The 23,274-nt window shown below is 36.5% G+C and overlaps 1 protein-coding gene and 1 pseudogene across 1 annotated transcript; both read left to right on the forward strand.

The window, feature by feature from the left end:
* Positions 1–8,181: 8,181 nt before the first annotated feature.
* LOC127935547 (zinc finger protein 721-like) overlaps positions 8,182–23,274 on the forward strand; it is a 29,191-nt pseudogene continuing 14,098 nt past the window's right edge.
* On the forward strand, positions 15,595–17,510 carry LOC127935546 (zinc finger protein 679-like). The gene has a single exon (XM_052533515.1). The coding sequence runs from the start codon at positions 15,756–15,758 to the stop codon at positions 16,308–16,310; it is 555 nt and encodes a 184-aa protein (XP_052389475.1). The 5' UTR covers positions 15,595–15,755; the 3' UTR covers positions 16,311–17,510.

The raw sequence follows: 23,274 nt of genomic DNA on the forward strand, positions 1-23,274 counted from the left end.
AGCATCTAGTCTTCTGAGGAGAGGAGCAGCTCACGGTATTTCTCTTATTTACTCAACCGACGAACACACTTTATACAGATTGATTAAGCGACATTTTACAGACTCAGTTCTGTCATGTGTTCGGAGCTACTTATGCGTCTTTTCTTGCTTATTTTTACTGAAATAAACTTTTATTGCAGCAGCAGCGAGCATGTGAGGAAAATATGAATTCATTCAGACCTGAGCGATTTTGAGTGTTTGTGTGTGTGATTGTGTCGATGTTTGGAGTGAGAACTGTTACTGAATGTCAAGTCAAAAGTTCTGTTAGGAGAATTGATGGGAATCGATCTTGCTGTCTGCTGACATTTTATTTTTTTTACTCTTTTGTTATTTTCAGTTGCTTTACATTATTAAAATACGCTGAAACAGTTACTGCTTAATACTTTACCTTGATATGCAATACTTTTTAAATCTTTTTAATTCTGAATTCTGCCACGTGTTCAAATGTACGTTGCCCTAAATAAGAGGTTTCTTCCATGTGTTTCTGCAGACCTCTGCAGCCATGTGATGGTAGACATCTTAGACAGCAAATCTTTATTATGTTCCAAAATGTCTCTTATCTCCAGTTGTTTATTCTTTTATGTTTGGTTTTTGATGAAGGACACATGCTCGGTATGTATTTTTGACCACGTATTCAATTGAGACCGTTCCATTTTGGGGAAGTTAATTCCAAATATTGGCAGTCATAGAGCGTTGTGGGTTTCAGAAAGAGGAAGCGAAAGTAGACCGCAAGGAACATCTGGTTATTTTTGTAAAGGCTAGAGGCATATGATAAATGTCCCTTATCTATACTGAGACATGACTTCAGCTCAGATCACAAGATCGTTTGTTCTGAAGTGATATAAAAGAGCTCCAGACACCCTCCCCATTCAGTCGTCTCGTCTTCAGTCTTCATCTTTGACTTCTTTCTCACTTTGGCATCTTCGATTTACTTTCTCTTTTGTTACGGGTTCACTTGAATACTTTGACCCAGACTTAGATTTTCACAGGTTTGTATTCAACTCAGATACGTTGTATTCTCACATACTTTTAATTTTTAATTGTTTGAATACCTTTTTGGATACAGTTCTCATTTTTTATTAATCTTAGATGGGCACAATCCGTTGTAAATGTATTGCTTTTAAAACTATATTAACTTTTGATTTGTATTTTCTATATTTGAAGCTGCTTGTATTACTTAAGAATTTTGTTTCCAAGTTATGAAATGCAGTTTGAATAAATTTGCATACTAAACCGCCTCCACCGTCTGACATGGATTGAATTCTGCATCACTTCTCAATAGATAAAGAGACAGATATCAATGTGTCAATGAGTGCACAGTCAGAAAAAATGGTACCTTTAGGGGTAGAACAGCTTGTCTTTGGGGCAATCTAGGGAGCCTATAGTATGCTAGAGTCGTGATTTAGACCCTTAAGTACATGGTACTAGCAATCACCCTTTAGGTACAAAGTAGACCTTTTGATAAAATGCCAGAGACAAGCTCTTGTACTTCTAAATCTACAAATTTCCCTTCTATTTTCTTTTCTTTTCTTTTTTTAAAGAGCATATAAGAACAAATTCGGAAACTGATATGTGTTTTTTTCTTCGGCAGATACACTCCTCCTCCCTCATAGTAGTTCAGCAATAAATGCAGGACTATCTCCATCAGTTCACAAGTGAAGACGAGCATCAAATCATCAGAAGAGCTAGAATCAGTTTATTAAAGAGGACAGAGAGAAGATGAGAGATCGAGAACCACGCAGAATCAAACACACTGAAGATACTCAAGAACAAACAGGTTGGTGGTTATTCTTCATTCATTCATGATGCTGAAGAACATTCATGTAATAAAGACTCAAACACTTCATCACGTTTAGATAAACTGACTATAAACTATTAAATGGGAAAAAAATGCTCTTTTTGTTTATGATCATAACAGAATAATTACTCTCCTGACGGCCTCCTTACACACAAGAAACACATGTTGATAATAATAGAATAACTTGATTACAAAAATAATTACATTTTATACAGATTGTAAGTTAATATTGATGATCTCGGATTAATGAAAAGATCAGATCTTTGAAATAAAACAATGCAAGTATGAAGCCATACAAATCATCTACGTCATGTTCAGAAAAGGGAGGTTTGGGAAACTTTCATATTGATCGTCAATGTCAGGTGAGATTAAATAATACTTTAACTGTTTTATTTATTCATTTTATACCTGGTTCACAAATGTTTTACCTAATATTTTGGACATTTCTCAATATAGTTTATAACACTGCAGCTTGTGTGAAAACTGAAACGAAGGATTGAGGTTATTTTCCTGGGGCATGTTCAAGTGCAAAACGGTGTGAAATGTTTTGCTACGGTTTCCGCGTTGAACGTCATGTTTCCTGGAAACGGCGTTGATGCAAAAAAGAGACTTCAATCCTGGTCAGACGGTGTAGGGTTTTTCAATATGCAAATTTATTCAAAGAATATAGGAAGTAAGACAAAAACTCATCTCTTACAAACAGATTATGAAGTTTTAATATCAGCTTCAAATATAGAAAATGCAAATCCAAAATTAATATAGTTTTAAAAGCAATCCATATATGGCGGATTCTGCTCATCTAAGGTTAATACAATACCTTTGGTTAGAATATTCAAAAGCAATTCAAACTGTTAGTAAAATAATACAAAGTATATAACCAGTATATAAAATACCTGCATTTCAAGATAATAATAAAAGTCAATGTATCTGAGTTGAATAAAACCTGTAAGTAGATCAAAGAGTTCAAGTGAGCCCCCGGAATATGAGAAGAAAAAGGTGAGAAGAGACTAAGTCCAGCTAGAAGGGTCTAGTCTGAACTCAGCCTGAGAGTAATAAAGGAGGGGTGCATTGTCTCCTCTTATAGCTCTGCCAAACAAAGGAACTCGTGATTAAAACTAAAACTGTATCTGCAGCAAATATTAAGAGGTGTTAAATCATTAATCCAAAAATATCAGATGAGCTCTGCAGTCTGGTTTCAGTTCCCTATTTCAGATCAGTCAGCAGATTAGTTGTTGCTTGCTGGACTTTGAGCATTGCTCAGAAGGCTGTAGATTAACCTCAAATTTAAATACATGATCTTGTTTTCTTCTATTTCTGCAGACGTCTTCTAAGGTCTAAAGTTCAACTGAGATCTTCAAAACAGACTGTTCTGTACTTTTAAGCACGTAGCAAATGCCCTCAAGACAGAGGTTAAGCACGTAGCAAATGCCCTCAAGACAGAGGTCCAAATTTGGGTTACACCAGGCGTGCACCGGTGTGCAACGGGGTTTGAGATGCGTTTTCTCTTGTTTGGTGGGTGTGTCAGAACTGCAGTCCAATCAACAGCAACATGTATATAAAGCACGCGGTATTAAAGTGAACTCGCATAATGGCTTCAAGGAAAATAATGTACAAATGTGTTCGCTGCAGCTCGGTAAACAAAACAACTGAGGATATTAGAAGACATGTTTCTCGTAAGTTTTATTGTAAAAATATAGGATATCAACATAATGATGTAGTTGTTTATATTTTTAGCTTCATTGCAAGTGTATGACATTTGGTATAGAAATAAACAATGGTAATTAAGTGCTTTTCCTAAAAATGAGAAAGAAAATACAGGGTATTAAAACCGTATGAACTACAAATAAAGTCAGTAAGTGAGGCTAAATAGATGGCTCCAAAAATTCTTCACAAAGAAACCAAAGAATGGCCTTCTCAGTTGCCATAGTTGTCCAACGTTTTGTCGGGGCTGAACGCAGCCCTGCTGTAGAAAGAGCTCAGATGATGTCACTTACTGTGTGTCACAGTTTTTAAAAGGAGGCAAGTCGTGACAGAAGTAAAAGGGCTGAGTAGGTGTTCATGCGCTTGCGTGTGCCTCAAAAGAGGAATAACAATGACTTAGTTACTCGTCAGGTCACAGAAGAATACCTTAATTCCTCCGTTCAATTAAGACATCGAGCGTCACGCAGACCTATAACAACCCAGCCACACGGCCAACACATAATTGTGAATAACATGCCTTAACCTTAACACAGAATCAACCAAAGAGGCCTGGGCTCAGCTTCCTTTGCTGTTCGTCCAGAAAATCAAGAAGTGGATGCGCAGATCAACGGGCTCCACCATTTATATTTTTTCTACGACTCTGAGTTAACCTATTAGCCAGCATTATGCGACTCACAGCTGAAAGTGCCCTACCTAAATTAAAATTGTAACAGTTCTTTACTTCAGTGTGTTACTCACATAATTTTGGTGTCTTCGGAAAGAAGACCCTTTGGGCTTTACTTTTTATCAACCAGAGTTGATAATGCTCAAAAATATTAAAACATTTTTAATTTGATATAAACATACATGAAATGAGTCCTGGAGCAATCTAGAAAAGTAATGGGTTGAAAGTCACATGTCTCATGAGTAGGGATGGGCACTGAAACCCGGTATTAAACTAAATTATGAAAGACCGTAGTATCAGTAAGATCTGACGGTACCGGTTTTGCTTTCGGTACTTTAGGGGGAAAATTAATGTACTATGTATTTTTGCTTAATAATGTTATCGTGCACATTTTATCTCACCAAACATTTCTAATGTGCGATCATATTAAGACGTTTGTCTGTGAGATCTGCGAGATCGCTCATGCGCGCCGCGGAGGCTGTCTGTCAGTCACACACACACAACAAGACAAGCGGCACACGCGCGAAGGGGCTGTTCACATATCTCGCCTTTTGCGCGCTCATAATGGAAGCGACGCGGTTGCGACGCACACGTGGTCCGACGAGCTCGTTTTTTCCAGGCGCGTTCGCACCGCATCGAGTAAAAAACATCTCAACTTTTCAGAATGCCGCAAGTGCACAGCAGGTCATGTAACTTCCTCATCTTTTCCGTAACAACGTTGAAGCTCATCCAAGATGTAGGAACAGCTGATAGCTGTATGTGGATTTTTTAATTAATTTAGTAGCAGTGCTACTGCAACCAGTTTTTAGTGTTGCAAATCCATTCATCCATTGCTGAAATTTCCGCGTCTTCATGGAGAGAGCAGGTCATGGTTGCTTAGCAATGGCAGACTCCTCAGGAGCGAAAGTGCCCGAAGGCTTTGGGGAAAAAAAATCAGAAAGCTGCGTGCCTAGCGTTTTCCACGCGTTTTTAGACGCGATATGCAAATGGCCCCTTACAGTACAAAAACTCCTGTTAAATACAAAGAGTGACGATGGCGGAGACAGCAAAACGTTCCAAAGTGTGGTTATACTTCATTAGAGTGGATGCAGTGGTTGTCATAAGTGCAACAAAAGTTTTGCATGTAAGGGCGGAAACACATCTTTCAAAAGTGCATTATGTGCAGACAAAGAAATGCAAAGTTTTCGACTGCCTAACACAACACAAAGTACCGATAAGAATACCGTTAAAGTACCGACCGTTAAGCAGTATCGGTAAGAGTAGTTATACTGTTAAAACCTTAACGATACCCATCCCTACTCATGAGTTTCTATTTCAGATCTGAAGATGTCATGAAAAATGACATTCCTGCAAATATTTTTCTGAGACTATGTCTAGTACCCCCCACTCCCCCAAATATAAAAAATATTTACCGACTGTATTGAAGGTTTCTACAAACTATTTAGTCATTAAATATACCACTGCATAGTTTTTTTTTTCAGTTCTAAAACAATATTTGAGCACTAGAAAGATAAGAATAATTTGAGTAAAAAAGTTGACATTATAGATTACTTGTTACTGTAATTTAAAAGTAATTCCGGATACACTTTATTTCAATAGTCCACTTTAGACATTCTACTGACGATAAGTAATTTTGTAACTACATGTCAACTACATATCAACTAAATCTCAGAAATTTGCAACTGCATGTCTACAATCTCTAAGAGTAGACTGTTAGGGTAGGTTTAGGGTTAGTGTTAGGGGTAGGTTTAGGCTTAGTATAAGTTGACAAAGAAAGTGTTAGAAGATATTAAGCAGACAGTCTTCTAATACTCTACTAACTGCTAGTTGACATGTAGTTGCAAAGTTACTGCTAGTAGAATGTCTAAATTGGACTATCAAAATAAAGTGTTACCGTAATTCCTTACCTTAGAATATTACTGTATCAGAATCATAATGCGTTATATTACTCCTTGATGCAGAATTCAATCCAGGTCAGACGGTGGATGGTGGTTTAATATGCAGATTTATTCAGAAAAATATAGAAAATGAAACTACAAATCATAACTTGCAAACAAAATTAAGTATTATAACCAGCTTCAAATGTATAAAATACAAATCCAAAGTTAATATAGTTTTGAAAAGCAATCCATATATGATGGATTGTGCCTATCCAAGATTAGTAAAAATTATTATTATATCCAAAAAGTATTCAAACTGTTAAAAATACAAGATAAATAATAATACAAAGTATATAAACATACTAAGTATCACAAAAGTCAAAGTATTAAAAATTCAAAGTATCTAAAGTCAAAGTTGAATAAACCTGTAAAAGTTCTAAGTCAGAGTATTTAATGTAAGCCCGTAATAAAAGGTAAAGTAAATTGAAGAGGCAAAAGCGAGAAGAGAAGTCAAAGATGAGAAATTAATGTTTGAAAAAAAGGAGGGTGTCTGCACCTCTTTTATATCCCTTCAAAAGGGCTGGGCTGGGCTAAAGTCATGAAGTCTCAAATAGATAAGAGATATTGGTCATGTGTCTCCAGTTTATACAAAAATTGTGCCTTGTGGTCCAGTTTCGCTTCCACATTTTGGCGAAGCATCTATGACTGTAAATATTTAGAATGAATTTCCTCAAAGGGAGTAGGCTTAATTAAATACGGGGTTACAAATACATCAAGAGAATGTGCTTCTCTTTAAAAACCCGAAGAACACAGAGCAAGTTAATAAATGGTAAAAGTCAGAATTCGATTCACCACTCCTGTATTACTTTTGAGTTACTTTCACCAAAAACCTACAGAAGTAGAACTTGACATTCTCAAATTTCAAAATGTACTGCATAACATTTTACATGCATATAATTGGCAAAGTTAAGGCTCAAGACAGATTTTCTCCAAGCTGAATTCTGTCAGTCTTGCAACAGCCTCCTCTGTGTCTCTACATAAACCCCTGTATGCTGCGTATGCTGTTCCTACATGTGTTTAGCTTTGCATACTTGTGGTGTGGATGATACAAAAGAACATACACAGCATACGGTGATATGGAGAGACACAGAGACACAGACTTTTTGCTTACAAAATGTGTTCCCTTCACTTCTTATAATCCAGATTGCACGTGGCAGATGGAATATTTTGACAATGTATTTTCATAACTTTTATGGACCTTAACACTGTTATTTTGGGATTTTACTAAGGGGAAGTTGTGGCCTAGTGATTAGAGAGTTTGACTCCTAACCCTAAGGTTGATATTAATATATTTGAAACACAAATAATAAATGAAGCTCAATCAACTAACAAATGTGCACTGTCTAAAATAAACACTGTGTATAAATAAACATTGTGCGTGTTTATTATTCACCGTCATTGAATACACAGCCTGCAAAATACAAAAATAAATATCAAAGAAATAATAGTTAAACAAGAAAGTAGCCTAAACAAGAAAGTTAAATACACACTGTCCACAGCATGCAAACTGCGTGGCGCAATATGACGAACTCACTATAATCAATCGGTGATGCTACACTGTAGGGCTGCAAGTGTGTTTGCTAATTTCAGTCCTGCGCCATTTGCATTTTCCCGTCCAGCGCCCTGTCGTTTCATTTGTGCATAGACCAACTCAAACCTGATCTAAAGTCTAAAGTAGAAAATGCGCCTCTGGGCGGGTCCATAGTGCGTTTTGACAGGGATGTGCATCACACAAATATGTTAAATATTAAAAACAAAAGGATTACAGTGTAAAAGAATATTATTGTGAAGGCTACATAAACATAAAAATGTAATGATGGATAGTCATTGCGTGTATTATAATTAGGCTACCTATTTGCAATTCAGCCTATTACTACTTAAAATGATGAATGAAATTGGCTAATTAATTGAACAATCGTGCCAATACACGCATATATATATATATATATATATATATATATATATATATATATATATATATATATATATATATATATATATATATATATACTGACTTATCACGCGAAGCTTTGGTGGATTCCTGCTTGCCCCGTAGATGATCTGCTCTCGCGCTTTAACTTCACGCACAAGCAGATCGGTTTCTTTTGATTGAGAAGCGTTCAGTTTTCCACCAACAAATTCCGGCATGTAAATAGTGATCCGCCCTAGTACGTGTGCATCTCATTCTTAAAGGGAATGGGAGATGACACTCTGGTTGGTTTATTGAACGTTGCTCCCATTACTTAAGACAATTGGTACAACCCATTCCAAAAATGTGCCCTGGTGCACGGACCATTTTTCCATCGTTAAAATAGCAAAATTGGATTTGGACATCCCCTGAGTGCACCTGCGACATGCACTTTACACTTTGCATTTAGAACGTTAAAATAGGGCCCCTCGTCTGAAAGCCCTGTTTGAAATAGGAATCATTGTCAAATTTTTTGTTAACATCTTTCTAGGGCTGAAACGATTCCTTGAGTAACTCGATTACAAAAAATGATTGAGGCAAATTCCTCTGCCTCGAAGACTCTTTTAATTTATTTTAAATCTCACGTCAGGTTCTTTCGCATTTATTTTTTTTTAATGTGACACAACGCGTTTACGTCAGCTACAAAGCGGAAGGAGACACAAGCGCTGCGTCAGAGTCAGCAGTGTTTTGATTTGAGGGCGCAGACAAACGTAAAGAGAACGTCATGGGTTGTTTCCATTGCAAGATAGAGCTGGCATGCCACAACTAAGGCCCTATGATTTTCGCAATGCAGAAAACGAAGAGGGAATCGCGGAATCCAGTCATAAAAACGGATTTTACAATTTAAAGCGGAATGGCACGGAATTTGCCAAATTTTGAATGAATTAATCAAAAATAGGTCATTGCACTTACATCAAATCATGATATGGACTAACATCTGTAAATATTAAGCAGGAACAGTCTATTTAAATATGAATCCTGCATGTTCTGTGTGTCTCTGTTAATGAATGGAGCAGAAGCACTTCTTCGTTTATTTACACACACTGAAGCATGCGTGACGCTCGCGGTAATTTCAGCATCTGCTGCATCACTAAATGAGGACGTGAACTAGGCTTGGGCGGTAATACGGTAATATGGTATACGGCGGGATCAAAAAATAGCAACGGTATCAGTTCCAATACCGTCAATAAAAAAAAAAAAAAAAAAAAAACAATGCACTTATATAGGAGACGAGGATTAAATATTGAATGTAATTTATTTAATGCCTAAAAATGTGTATGCGTGGTTGTCATCGTGTGACAACGAGACTAGGAGAAAGAGAGAGGAGGGGAAAAGATGGCGAGTTGCGCACCGAGTGACCTGGTCTCAAAGAAAAGAACACAAATTCTGCAGTTTGCCAGTATTTCGGGTTTCGACCGAACAAGAAGGGAGAGGTGGTAAATAAGGACGAGGCTATTTGCAAATTGTGCCCTCACGAAAAAAGATGACTCTGGGAATATGCTGCAAAAAAAAAAGCCGATGCAATGGCAGGTCCTGTCGGCACCGGCAACGTAGATGACCAAGTGGGAGCTGAAATAACAGCCTACTGTTTAGAGACAGTTACTCAAGGAGACGAGGACCCACTTCATTCATGGAGAAATGCTGACTGGTGTTTTCCCCAGATGTCGCGAGTGGCACGAAAGTACCTGTGCGTCTGTGCCACAAGCACATCAGCGAAGCAGGTTTTCAGCACCGCAGGTAAAGTTGTCGGTCCACAACGTGCCCTAGCGAAAAATCTTGACTAGATTGTATGCCACTTGCCATTCATTTATTTATTTAATGGATTCGGGTATTTTTATTTGGTTTTCATTAAAAACTATTTTAGAAAGAAGACTGGAAAGAAGTTGTTTTTATTTAAACATATTGCTTTTCAATAATTTTTTATTATATATATATATATATTTTTTTTTCTTTCAATTCAACTCTGGTTGAGTGTTGTGGGTCTATTCGCTCTATTTTTATGAGCTGCTCTTTGTTATTAAAAGTTGTTCGTGCAGTGTGATTTTTATGGATGGGCGTTTTTCCCCAAATATCACATTCGAATAATTTTGAGCTTACAAAAAAACTAATATTCGAATATTTGTTTATTTAAATTAAGTTTAATGAGACAGACGTTATTTTTCATCAACATTTATTGTTTCTGTCATTTTGGAACAAGCTTACACACAATAAGCTTGAACATTACACATTGTGTTTTGTAGCTGAAAAACTTTAACAACGCAAACAAACAAAAGTAGCCTACAGATTAAAAGCAAAAAAATAAAAATAAATAAAAAATGAACAAAGAAAAAACGTAAAGCAACCTGCAGCAATTATGCCATTGTACAGAATGTAACTGTCTGCAAATCTTTTTTGCTTTTTTTTCTATTGTTTTACATGCAAACATGATCGGGGGAAAGTCGGCTCTTTAGTCTGTTAACAATAAGGCCGGCTGCGGAGAAAACGCGCTCTGACGGCACAGACGTTGGAGGGACTCACAAATAACGGTGTGCTAAGCGGATAAGTTTTGTGAAGCGCTTCGCGTTTTCGTTTCACCACTGAATGGGATCCTCATCTGGTGGAATACATGGCTCCAGCAAGACGTGTTCCCACTCGTATCGGCTGGACTCTCTGTAATCATCGCTGAACAACTGGAGAAGAAGATCTTTTCCGACGAGTGGGCATTGCATCCTCTTCATCGTTGGTGACGCGCCACTCGTCTCGCATCAAGGAAAATTTTCTGATAATGTTCAAAAAAGTTTTTTTTTTCTTACTTCTCTTATGTTTTCATCGAGAAACCTGAGATCTTTGGGCCGAGGTTCTAGGGCAGATGCGAGAAGAGGAGTATTCACTGCTTTCTCCAAGTTAGCGGTGTTTATTCGTTGCTTGAGAGACGCCGGAACAATGTTCTTGAATGCGGTCACTTTCAGTGATTCTCCACGGCATATTTGAAATACTGTAGAAGACCACAGTTCTTATTCATTCATTAATTATTTTTTGCTTTCATACATCTTCAAATATGCTGTGGAGAATCACAGAAAGTGACCGAATTAGGTTTTATTGTGGACCTTTTTCCCTTTTTTCTTTTCTTTGTGGCAAGCAAAATTATGTCGAAATTCGAATATCATTTTTATTTGTCGAATAATTAGAGCCAAACGAATATTATAATATAATATCTGTGCACACCCATAGTGATTTTATTGATTTGTGTGCGCATCTCTGCGCAAAAACTGTTCTGTATGTTTATGTTAATTTAATTATGTTTGACTATTGCTATTTGTTGCTTATAAAAGTTGTTAATATTGTTGTGCATGTCATTTTGTTATTGTTTCAGTATTAGTGTTTGGTATTCAGTTTCTGAATGGTTTAGGCACAAGCCAACAGTTTGGTGATGCTGTCTCAGCCTTACGTCATATTTTTTTAATTATTCACGGTAATACTGTATACCGAGGTAAAATAGGGAGGAGATTTGACGGTATCAGAATTAGGATACCGCCCAAGCCTAATGTGAACACATGAATGACATCTCCAGAACTGCTCTGACAGTCACTTCATGAGCATTTGAACGTTTGATTTGAGTAAAACTAGCGTCACATAACACACAAAACTGTAAAGGTACGTCAACCCTTCATAATAAAAGTCCTGTATTACTATTGTTCAGCAGAATGAACATAGCCTACTACTAAAAATAGCAATTAAGGCTTAATAATTTCTTCCGTGTTTTATTTTTAATAGTTAATCCCCTGTGTTTACCAAAAAGTTAAGTTTGCTTAATTTTCAACAATTAAAAGATAAACTAAATTAATGTTTTGTGTGTTAAATGTTTAATGTGCATCTCAGAAAATGCTTTATTTAAAACCCCAAATGAATGGCACTTAAATGCACTTGATTCATATGTCAACTTTATTGTCATTGTTCACAGTACAAGTACAGACAGAGAAACAATGGATAATAATTAAATTTTTATTTTTGATGTATGCATTGCATTCTATGCATTTAAAAAGTACAAATATTTTTTTTTCTAAAAAAGGAAACTTGTTCATTTTAAGAGACCCAGGAGTCTTATTTTCTCTTGCATAATTAATATTGCACTTTAATTAAGCAAAAACACATTTTATCAGATTAATCGATGGAGTTTTTGGTAGAATACTCGATTACTAAAATATTCGATAGCTACAGCCCTACATCTTTCATTTATCGCCGTCTCATTTGTATTTGGCCAGTTTGGAGAACGCCTCACCAAACCTGACCAGCCAGGCATTTGCGATCACTGGAACTTGAAGACAATTGTACAAATGTGGATGGGTGACATGAATGGAGATGGCACCAAATCGACGATATATTATTAGGTTTTACAACAAGGTCCATTGCCCAACACAAAATAAATTTGCTAAATGCATAAACGCTCAAACCTTACAATCTAAAGGAAATGTTGTGTATGGCAATTAAGGTAATTTCTAAATTACCATAGACTTATAGTCTAAATACAAAAAAATACAATCAACTATAACTGTTATTACACTTGTGCACAAAACAAGTGTGTGACTTCACGTGCACTATACCGCTGGTGGCAGTAGACAACCGCAGTGATGACGACCGTCACAACCCTGATTGCTGGTCTTGAATGGTTTAGGACTGTCATGGATAAATAAATATTACACTAAAACCACCAGTAGTTGGCATGAAGTCTTGAGTGATGCATTGAATTGTTCATACAACTCACTGAGTGATTGATTCTTTATAAACGAATGAATGGGTGGATCATTGACTCAAAAGATTTGTGCAAAACAGTTGATTAATTTAGAAACTAAGCAAGTGACTGTCATCATGAATGGACTTACAAGATTTTTTGGCCAAGTGACAATTGATAATGTAATTTTGCAACTAACAACAATGAAGATATTATGGTATGATAAATAATGCACACCTCTATAACAGAGTGTGTGAATGCCCACTATTAATTACACCGTTTTTGTTAGAATAAATTAAACGTGCCAAAATCATGGCAATGCTTGGATACAAATGTAAAATAATTTAATATTAAATTAGAAACATGACATTACTGCATGTAATGTTTTTTAAAAAAAATAATAACCAAAAGATCAGCTTGTTCTTGCAAAGTTTCAATTCATTTATAAAAATGCATCAAAATTATTGATCACTTTGTATTTCTGTCTTTTCATTATTTTGAATGTGCTGACAATGAACTTAAACTGTTTATTCATTCATTTCAGAGCCGATGGAAGAGAACGAGGAGAGTGAAGAACTGAGTGAAGTGGAAGAGAAACAACATAACAAATCTGGAGAAAAGCCTTTAAGCCACTTGAACACTAAAAATACATTTTTGAAGAAAAGAAGAGCCAAGAAATCTTTCACCTGCACTCAATGTGGGAAGAGTTTCTCAGGCAAAAAAAGTCTTGAGCTTCACATGAGAGTTCATACTGGAGAGAAACCATTTACATGTGATCAATGTGGGAAGAGCTTCACACAATCAGGAAACCTTAAGATACACATGAAAATCCACACTGGAGAGAAACCATTCACATGTAATCAGTGCGGGAAGAGTTTCAGAAAATCAGAAAACCTTAAGATACACATGAACATCCACTCTGGAGAGAAACCATTCACATGTGATCAATGTGGGCAGACCTTCACACAATCAAGAAACCTTAAGATACACATGAACATCCACACTGGAGAGAAACCATTCACATGTGTCCAATGTGGTAAGAGCTTCAGCGATAAAAGACTACTTAAAGTACACATGAGGATCCACACCGGAGAGAAGCCGTTCATGTGTGAGCACTGTGAAAACACATTCTCAAACAGATCAAATCTTCGGCTTCACATGAGAGTTCATACTGGAGAGAAACCATTCACCTGTAATCAGTGTGGGAAGAGATTCACACAATCATCACACCTTAAGAGTCACATGAGCATCCACACTGGTGAGAAACCGTTCATGTGTGAGCAGTGTGAAAAGACATTCTCAAACAGATCAAGTCTTCGGCTTCACATGAGAGTTCATACTGGAGAGAGACCATTCACCTGTGATCAGTGCGGGCAGAGCTTCACACAATCATCACACCTTAAGATACACATGAGGATCCACACTGGAGAGAAACCATTCACCTGTGATCAGTGTGGGAAGAGATTCACACAATCATCAAGCCTTAAGAGTCACATGAGGACCCACACTGGAGAGAAGCCGTTCACATGTGTCCAATGTGGTAAGAGCTTCAGAGATAAAGGACTGCTTAAAAAACACATGAAGATCCACACCGGAGAGAAGTCGTTCATGTGTGAGCAGTGTGAAAAGACATTCTCAAAAAGATTAATTCTTCAGCTTCACATGAGAGTTCATACTGGAGAGAAACCATTCACCTGTGATCTGTGCGGGCAGAGATTCACACGATCATCACACCTTAAGAGTCACAAGAGAATCCACAGTGGAGAGAAACCATTCACCTGTGATCTGTGCGGGCAGAGCTTCACACGATCATCAAGCCTTAAGAGTCACATGAGGATCCACAGTGGAGAGAAACCATTCACCTGTGATCAGTGCGGGCAGAGCTTCACACGATCATCACACCTTAAGAGTCACAAGAGGATCCACACTGGAGAGAAGCCATTCACATGTGTCCAATGTGGTAAGAGCTTCAGAGATAAAGGACTACTTAAAAAACACATGAAGATCCACACCGGAGAGAAGCCGTTCATGTGTGAACAGTGTGAAAACACATTCTCAAAAAGATCAAGTCTTCAGCTTCACATGAGAGTTCATACTGGAGAGAAACCATTCACCTGTGAAAAGTGCAGAAAGAGTTTCACACACAAAATACAGCTTAGGGAGCACCTGATGATCCACACTGGATTGAAACCATACCCATGCGATAAATGTGAGAAGAGCTTCACAAATTCATCAAACCTTAAGAGTCACATGAAGATCCACACCGGAGAGAAACCATACCCATGCGATAAATGTGGGAAGAGCTTCACAAATTCATCAAACCATAAGAGTCACATGAGGATCCACACCGGAGAGAAACCATACCCATGCGATAAATGTGGGAAGAGCTTCACAAATTCATCAAACCTTAAGAGTCACATGAAGATCCACACCGGAGAGAAACCATACCCATGCGATAAATGTGGGAAGAGCTTCACAAATTCATCAAACCATAAGAGTCACATGAGGATCCACACCGGAGAGAAGCCGTTCATGTGTGAACAGTGTGAAAAGAGATTCTCAAACAGATATAGGCTTAAGCAACACATGAGAGTTCATACTGGAGAGAAACCATTCTAATGTGAACAGTGTGGAAAGAGTTTCATGGACTCTTCAAAACATAAAAGACACATGAATATCCACACCGGAGAGAAGCCGTTCAAATGTGATCAGTGCGGGAAGAGCTTCATAGAAAAAACAGACCTTGAGAAACACATGAGGATCCACTCTGGAGAGAAGCCTTACGCATGTGATCAGTGTGGGAATAATTTCTGTTTGGAAGGAACTGTATTGCACCGATTACTACTACAGTGTCAACCATCTCATATAATAAAAGAACACAAACTGAACATGGGCTTTTTTACAGTTTCACTGATTCTGCGTATCTTAAAATACACATGAGGATCCACACCGGAGAAAAGCCATTTGTGTGTGATCAGTGTGAAAGGAGATTCTCATTTAAAGCTAGACTTCAACTTCACATGAGAATCCACACCGGAGAGAAGCCATATGCATGTGATCTGTGCGGGAAGAGATTCTCAATCAAAGCAGATCTTAAGAGTCACATGAGAATCCACACCGGAGAGAAGCCATTCACATGTGATCAGTGTGATAAAACATTTTTGTGTGCTTCAAACCTGAAGAAACACTTGACAGTTCATACAAAGGAGAAGCCACATTCATGCTCTGAATGTGGAAAGAGTTTTTCACTCCCGCAAAGTTTAAAAGAACATCAGAAAATACATACTGGTGTGAGAAAGTACATGTGCTTTGAGTGTGACAAGACTTTTATTACAGCACAGTGTTTAAAACGGCACCAGAGGATTCACACTGGAGAGAAACCATATAAGTGTTCACACTGTGACAAGAGATTCAGGGTGTTAGGAACAGTGTTGGGGCTAGTTACTCAAAAAAGTAATATATTACATATTACATATTACTCTCAAAAATAGTAATGCGTTACTTTACTTTATTACTCCCTGGAGAAAGTAACTAGTTATATTACTAGTTATATTACTAGTTACATCTTTTTTTTCTTAATTACTCTATGATTGCCTGAGATGCATCAGATGGAGGGAGAACATCCAAAGGAGGAGTGTTCTTTAGTGTCTTTATCAGTGGCGGCTCCTGCCAATTCTCTCCGGGGGGGGGGCAAATGTTTGCTCTATTAATGAGGAGAGGTCACCCATTCAATTGATAAATTAACGGGTAGTTAAAGATGTAAAGGGAACTGAACTACTATAGTATTAATTAAAAATAAACTGACATTAGGAATCAATCTCTTGCACTCCTTATTTTTCTATATCCGTGTTAACACTATTCAGCAGCATATGAGGACTAACACCAGGATGTGGTTTTTCCAAAAAAAAAAAAGCGTTTTACTTTTCGATTTCAGTTTAATAAGAAATAAATGAAGTCACATAAATCACTGTTTACACAACTCACTTGTATTACTGCTCGTCAGTACACCTGTTCTCTAATCAGCGGTTAATTCCATCAGGTGCGTGATTTCACATAGAGCAGCTGTTACTACACAGAGCCGTTATTAACTGAGAAGATGCGCAAATCCACGTTCATTTTCAGCGTTTATTGGCACGGTTGTATGAACATATGGTTCACGCACCTGATGGAATAAACCGCTGATTAGAGAACCGGCTTTACTGACGAGATGCGCATTAACGAGCAGCCGATCGTGATCGGAGGAGCACCCCTACAAAATAATTACTGAATCTCCACCCGTTGAAACTAGCTTTCTGTTGCTGGGAACCTTCCTCTGAAAAAGAGCTTGCCGTTGTTGACTCTTCCATTCTCCCCATCTGTCTGAGCGTGCCGCTCTGCTTCAGGCTGTCGACCAATCAGTGATGGTAAATGATACCTCGTGCCAAACCCAGACCAATCGATGTTCCATTCACGCCCCCCTCCCCTTCCCTTCTGTTCTCTGTGTTGTGTGCCTTGTGTGTGATGAAGGTGCTACTGGCAAATGTAACGCAAGTAACTAGCTCGGGAAAACTGTAATAATATTACCATTTTCAGACGAGTAATGCCTTACTGAAAAAAGTAATATTATTACTTGTATATTATTATTATTTGTAAAGCGTTACACCCAACACTGGTTAGGAAACATGAAAGCACATGAGAGGATCCACAGCATATATATATATATATATATATATATATATATATATATATATATATATAATATTCTCTGCAAAGCATAAAAGACCACAGATGTACATCCACACTGGAGAGAAGCCATTCATATGTGATCAATGTGGGAAGAGTTTCACGGATCAATGAAGAAGTTAATGGTTTCATCAGTCCTGAAAAAACACAGCTGTACTAACTACAGTTTATTGAGTATTTGTTTAAGTGCAGAAAGCTCTTCAGACGCTGAACTGTGTGAGCATGAGAAACTGAGAACTGGAAAAAAAAACCTTTCAGGGAGCAGAAGAAAAGGCCATTATATGGATTATGCGATCACACACAGTATAAAACAAAACAAAACATTTACAGTAGTTTGAGTCGTCACTAACAAAATAAAAACATCATACATTTTACCAGGATCTGGAAAAAATATATATGTTAACAAGCCGAACGATAGGGCATAATTCAATTAAATTTAAATGTATTATAATTTTTTTTTTTTTACTTTTTCACAAAACAAATTGTTGCAATGTCATTTTTTACAGAAAATGAACGTTTCTACATTATATTTAGAATCTTTCATATTTACAGTACATTTATGATTTTTATACAGTATCATCCCCTACACCTTCCATTTACAGTAAACTTTCTACATTTTTCTATTCCCATAAAGATCATGTAGTATAATTTCTCATTTTAAAAAGGTGTATAATTATTATTTTTTACTGTCCACCTACCATCACACAATACAATTCTGCATGTGCTTACATTTTTTATTAAATGTTGTTTTTAAGAGAAAAATTATGGATTTGTGGTAGCAATGCTTATCATTGGTTACCTAAGAAATGGTCAGGATGTTGCTACGCTGGCAAGCTTCCCACTCATTTAACATTCTTGTCCAGAACAGGGGAGCCACTGGTTAGACGTCGAGCTTTAAACGAGTTAAACATTCACGCAGAGAACCTCATCTCTGTATCTCTCCAGGTGTTAAAACTCTGGAGGGAGTTTTCCCATTGGTACGTCACTGTACATAATGCATATTTAACCATTAATATAAGCTTGCAATTAGAATCTTTCACTAATTATGCTATAGAAGGATTCCATTTATTAACAGAAGAGATGAAAGATCTTAAATTAGATGCTTTACTGAATCGTCCTGCTCTCGAGTATATTCTTGCACGAGAGGATGGAGTTTGTATATTTTCCGGATATTCAAAATATGATGATTGATATAATCCAACAAATGAAACAATGGCGAGATGAGATAGAGTAGTTTAGTTTCTGATGAATCTGATGTGTTTTCTTGGATTAAAAGTGTCCTGGGAAAACCCTTCTGGGGCCTCGTCAGTGACCTGGTACTTGTTTCGCTATGATCATTACTAGAATGGTTTTATTGATTTTCTATATTCTCATATATCTATGTAATCATGTATCCATTCTTTTGATTTACTCAGTATTTTTCTTTGTTTAAGGAAAGAAGGGTATGATGGCAAGTCTTTGATAAGACCCGAGTGGAGGAGAGTCGAGTTCTGAGAATCCACATATACAAATATGTACCTTGAAAAAAAAAGACACAATTACCACAAAGCAAACGTATTATCAGTGATATTTACAGCATACTTGATACATTTACAACTCAGATGATCGCAAACACCAATGACAGGGTATAACACATTCAAGATATTTACACCAGAGCAGATATTCATGAAGCTAAGTTACATTTCCTAAACACAAGCATGCTTTTTTATGAAGGCCTATACAATCCAAAACTATAGTTATAAACATATAGGGCTATATTGATGAAAAGGGGATAGCCTATCACAGTTAAGTTTTGTCTAATCACTCTTATTGACATTAGGCTAGTAACATTATAACTTGTATTACTTTCATATCATATTGCTGTCTATGTCACAGAACATAAAAAAAAAACATCCTGGCACCGTGAGACATTCATATGCTGTGAATGAAACTTCATAATGTTTCACTTGATTATACGTTTAGTCAGGAATTATAGATTGGACAAAGTCTAACTATTAAAATGTGTACAAGTTATGACAAGTAGGTTAATAAAAAAGACGTACTCTTGTTTACGATCTCTGCTGGATCAAGCTGCTGCTGTGCTCTTTTGTGTTATTATTTGCAAACTATCAGCTAGTCAGAATATTCTTGTCTTCATAAAGAGAACGAGTTACGATACGATACGGTACTGCGACGTACACTTAAAGGTTGTGGTGTACTGATTAATAGAGTTTTTCTGCATTTTAGCTGACGACTTCAGTTGTGAACAATAAGTGCTCTGATGTATAGAGTATAAGGAACGATCTGCACCCTCCCTGTCATTCTCTTGCTCTTGCTTCTTACTTCCTCTTTTGTGTTTGCCTTCACGTTAAAGTACTTATTGCAAAATAACAGAGCAATAACATATTTTACATCTATGCTAATGCATATTCTATTTTGTAATTAAAGACAGTAATTTAACAATATGTTAAGGAGTGGTGACTTTTGTACAGCCTTACAGTTACAATCGGTCCTTTGAGGACAGTCATAATGTTGAAGTGTCCCTTGAAAAGTGAAAATGAGCTTGACCCCTTGATATAGAGTCAGCAGAAATCTGATTTGAGTTCAAAGTGAAGTGGGTTCAGAAAGTGAAGCAGAGACACAAGGAGCACTACGTCTGTCTGAAGTCCACACTGAGCTTTCTGAACTGGTTTCTAGTGTTTAGCTCAGGATGAATCAGATTCATCAATTCTGCTTCTTCACTGAAATCTCAGACATTAATGCTGAATGTGTCACTGTTAGATGAAAAACACAAGACAGGATGAACACATTGCTATTGAGCACAGACACAGAAACTGTAAAGCATGGATCCCTTTATTAAAAAGACATATTTCTGCTATTGTAGGAGAAGCACAAATTGGGTGCTTAATGCAAATGTAATTGTCCACGTTTACAAAATGATGATGTTCGTCCATCGATGTAAATGTGTCTTTATGTATAGAGACAAAAGAGTGAGGTTAATCACTGTCGTCATGTCAGTTTGTGTATCTTTGTAAAGACACTGATGAATGACCAGAAAACAATATTGAGCTTTTGCTTTTATTTCTCAGCTACACAAAACAGCTTTAAGCAAATAGTGTTAAATCAAAATGAAATTGTATTATATTATTATTACTATTATTATTATTATTATTATTATTATTTTGTATAGCACATTTTAAAACCCGGATTTTTAAGATGCTTAACAAAATAACAGAAGGAATTGGCAAAATAAAAATAAAAAATACACCAGACAATCAGACAAACAAGTGTTGACAAAGAACTACAGATAATTAACAACAAGAGGTCATGCAATCATAAGATGAACATCAATTATGTCAAGAAGGTGCTCACACAGACAGAAACTGGGATATTGAGAAGCAAACAGGTAAATGAGTTATTTAGAGAACAAAGTGAATGGAGAGAGGAGGCAGCAGTTTTTTTTTTTTTTTTTGCAGTTTTCTAATTTCTTCACTTCAGAAGATTCACAACTTCAAGGAGACTTTGTTAAACTTGTGCTGTGTAACAGGAAAAATGCATTTGTTCTCTGGTTTATAAATGTCCTAAATATATTTCAATTATTATATTTCGTTTATTATCATAAACCTAAGTTGTTTTCTCGTGATCTAGACATAACAATATAGCTGGTAACTTTAGAAATTAAAAAGAGAATAATAACGCTTGTCTTCTTGGGGGTTTGTCCTGATTGGACAGTTTAAATGTGTATCCCGGTGTGAAAACGCCCAATGATTGGGAAACTCCTCTTTTACCCAACACAGTTGGTGGCGATAATGCTCCTTTGGAGTTAATCGCCATTAAACAAGAAGAAGAAGAGAAGAACTCTTTTTTTTTTTTGTTCTGCTTGAGCTCAACGGCTGCAGTCCTGGATTCAGTCAGAGCTGAGGAAAAAATAACTTTCAGCAGAAACCGTGAACTAAGAGTCCTCAAAGCTCTCGGACGCAGCTGCAGCGATCTTCTGAGGAGAGGGGAGCAGTTCAGGGTATTTATCATCTTTAAACAACGGTAAAACACACTTTACACTGTATGTTTGAATAGTACACGAGCTCATTTCTGTCGTGTTTTCATCGAGTAAACTGTGTGTTTTCTGACTTCGACATTTAGAGCAGCAGCAGGCAGTAAGTAGCTCTATGTGAGGAAAACACACGGAGTTCATTAAGAACTGAGCGATTTTATGTTTTTGTATGTTCCTGTAAATTATGGTTTCGATGTTTGCAGTGATAATGTTGCTGTTAGTATCGTGATCTGTGAGGAGAATAAATGAGAATCAATATCAATTAATGCTGCTGCATATATTTTTTTAGACTTTTTTGTTTTTTTTGCAGATCAAATCTGTTTGTGCAATAAAGATAGTTTCAAGGTCTATATATCCATGGATAGTTGCATTGTTAAAGGGACCGTCTGTAAATTCCAGCCATAAACTGTAAACACCGATATAAAGTCAGTCTGGAGATCTTCAATAATTATTTAACGATTTAGCACAATGACACGAAACTTCCTATGTTGTAATGGTTTTCAAATGTAGAAGAGAACATACATGGTGTTTTAATGGTTTTAATCTGCCTTAAGGAATTATAACTGATAGACCTTATAATGTAAAAGTGCAGGAAAGGGATTATCTGCAAAGTGAAGAAAAACTCCATCTAAATGCTTCACCTGTAAAATGTATAAATGACGGCTTGAAAACGAAAACAATTGAATCTGTTCACTCCGAGAAGAATCTATATTTATATTTATATATATATATTTATATATATATATATATATATATATATATATATATATATATATATATAGTTTCTGTTCTTTGTTCCCCTGATATTATTACCATTCCGAAACCGGTTCAGGTGGAAGAAATACCGGTTAATAATGTAATTTTTTAAAAAAACAATATTATTTGCCTATAATTTGCAAGATAAAAAAATAATATAATAATAAAGTGTAGCGTTTGCTTTACTCAAAAAGAAAAGGAAATAGAGATCTAACGCTTAGTCACAGCCAATACAGCATCATCTTCTCTAGATTTTGGCCAAATGTAAGCTAGCCTACTTAAAAAAAAAAGCTATCAACACTTTAAAGACGAAGTATTTTTAAGACATTTAAAAATGTTTGCTGCATTGTTAAAAGGAACAAAAAACACTTGAATAAGATTGCATTTTGATAGTAAAAAAAATAGGGATGCACGATATTGGATTTTGGCCGATATTCGATATATATAATTTTGGCCGATACCGATATATATACAAATATATACTGATATATTTAAACTTTAATTTTACTGAAGAGAAATCCATGTATCTCTTCTGTACTGATTCTACCATAAATTTATTATTTTACAAATGTAGACAGACATTCACATCTGAAAAACAGGGCAATTATTTCACTTGGAGAATATTGGTGTGGCTCATCGGCAGAAATATTCATATCGGCCGATACCGATAATGGTCATTTTAAGCTTTTATCGGCCGATACCGATGTTGTGCCGATATTATCGTGCATCCCTAAAAAAAAAAAAGTTGCGGCGCTTTTTATTAGCCTTATTACTTCCGAAATAATAAAGGCTAAAATGCCTTTAGTCTAAAGCAAAATGTTTAAAAACATTATAAAAACAGTTTAGGCTATAGATTAATCCAAAAACAAATTAATCTAAGGTGAAGCTGATGCCTACCTCTCTCTTTCGGCATGAATCCAAATGTTTCCATGTTCCCGACGTATCTG

This window comes from Carassius gibelio, chromosome A19 (genome assembly GCF_023724105.1).
Source record: "Carassius gibelio isolate Cgi1373 ecotype wild population from Czech Republic chromosome A19, carGib1.2-hapl.c, whole genome shotgun sequence".
Classification (NCBI taxonomy): Eukaryota; Metazoa; Chordata; class Actinopteri; order Cypriniformes; family Cyprinidae; genus Carassius; species Carassius gibelio.

Excerpts from the sequence above, each read along its gene's own strand:
- LOC127935546 (XM_052533515.1), top strand. The coding sequence starts at position 15,756 with ATGAGGATCCACACCGGAGAAAAGCCATTTGTGTGTGATCAGTGTGAA.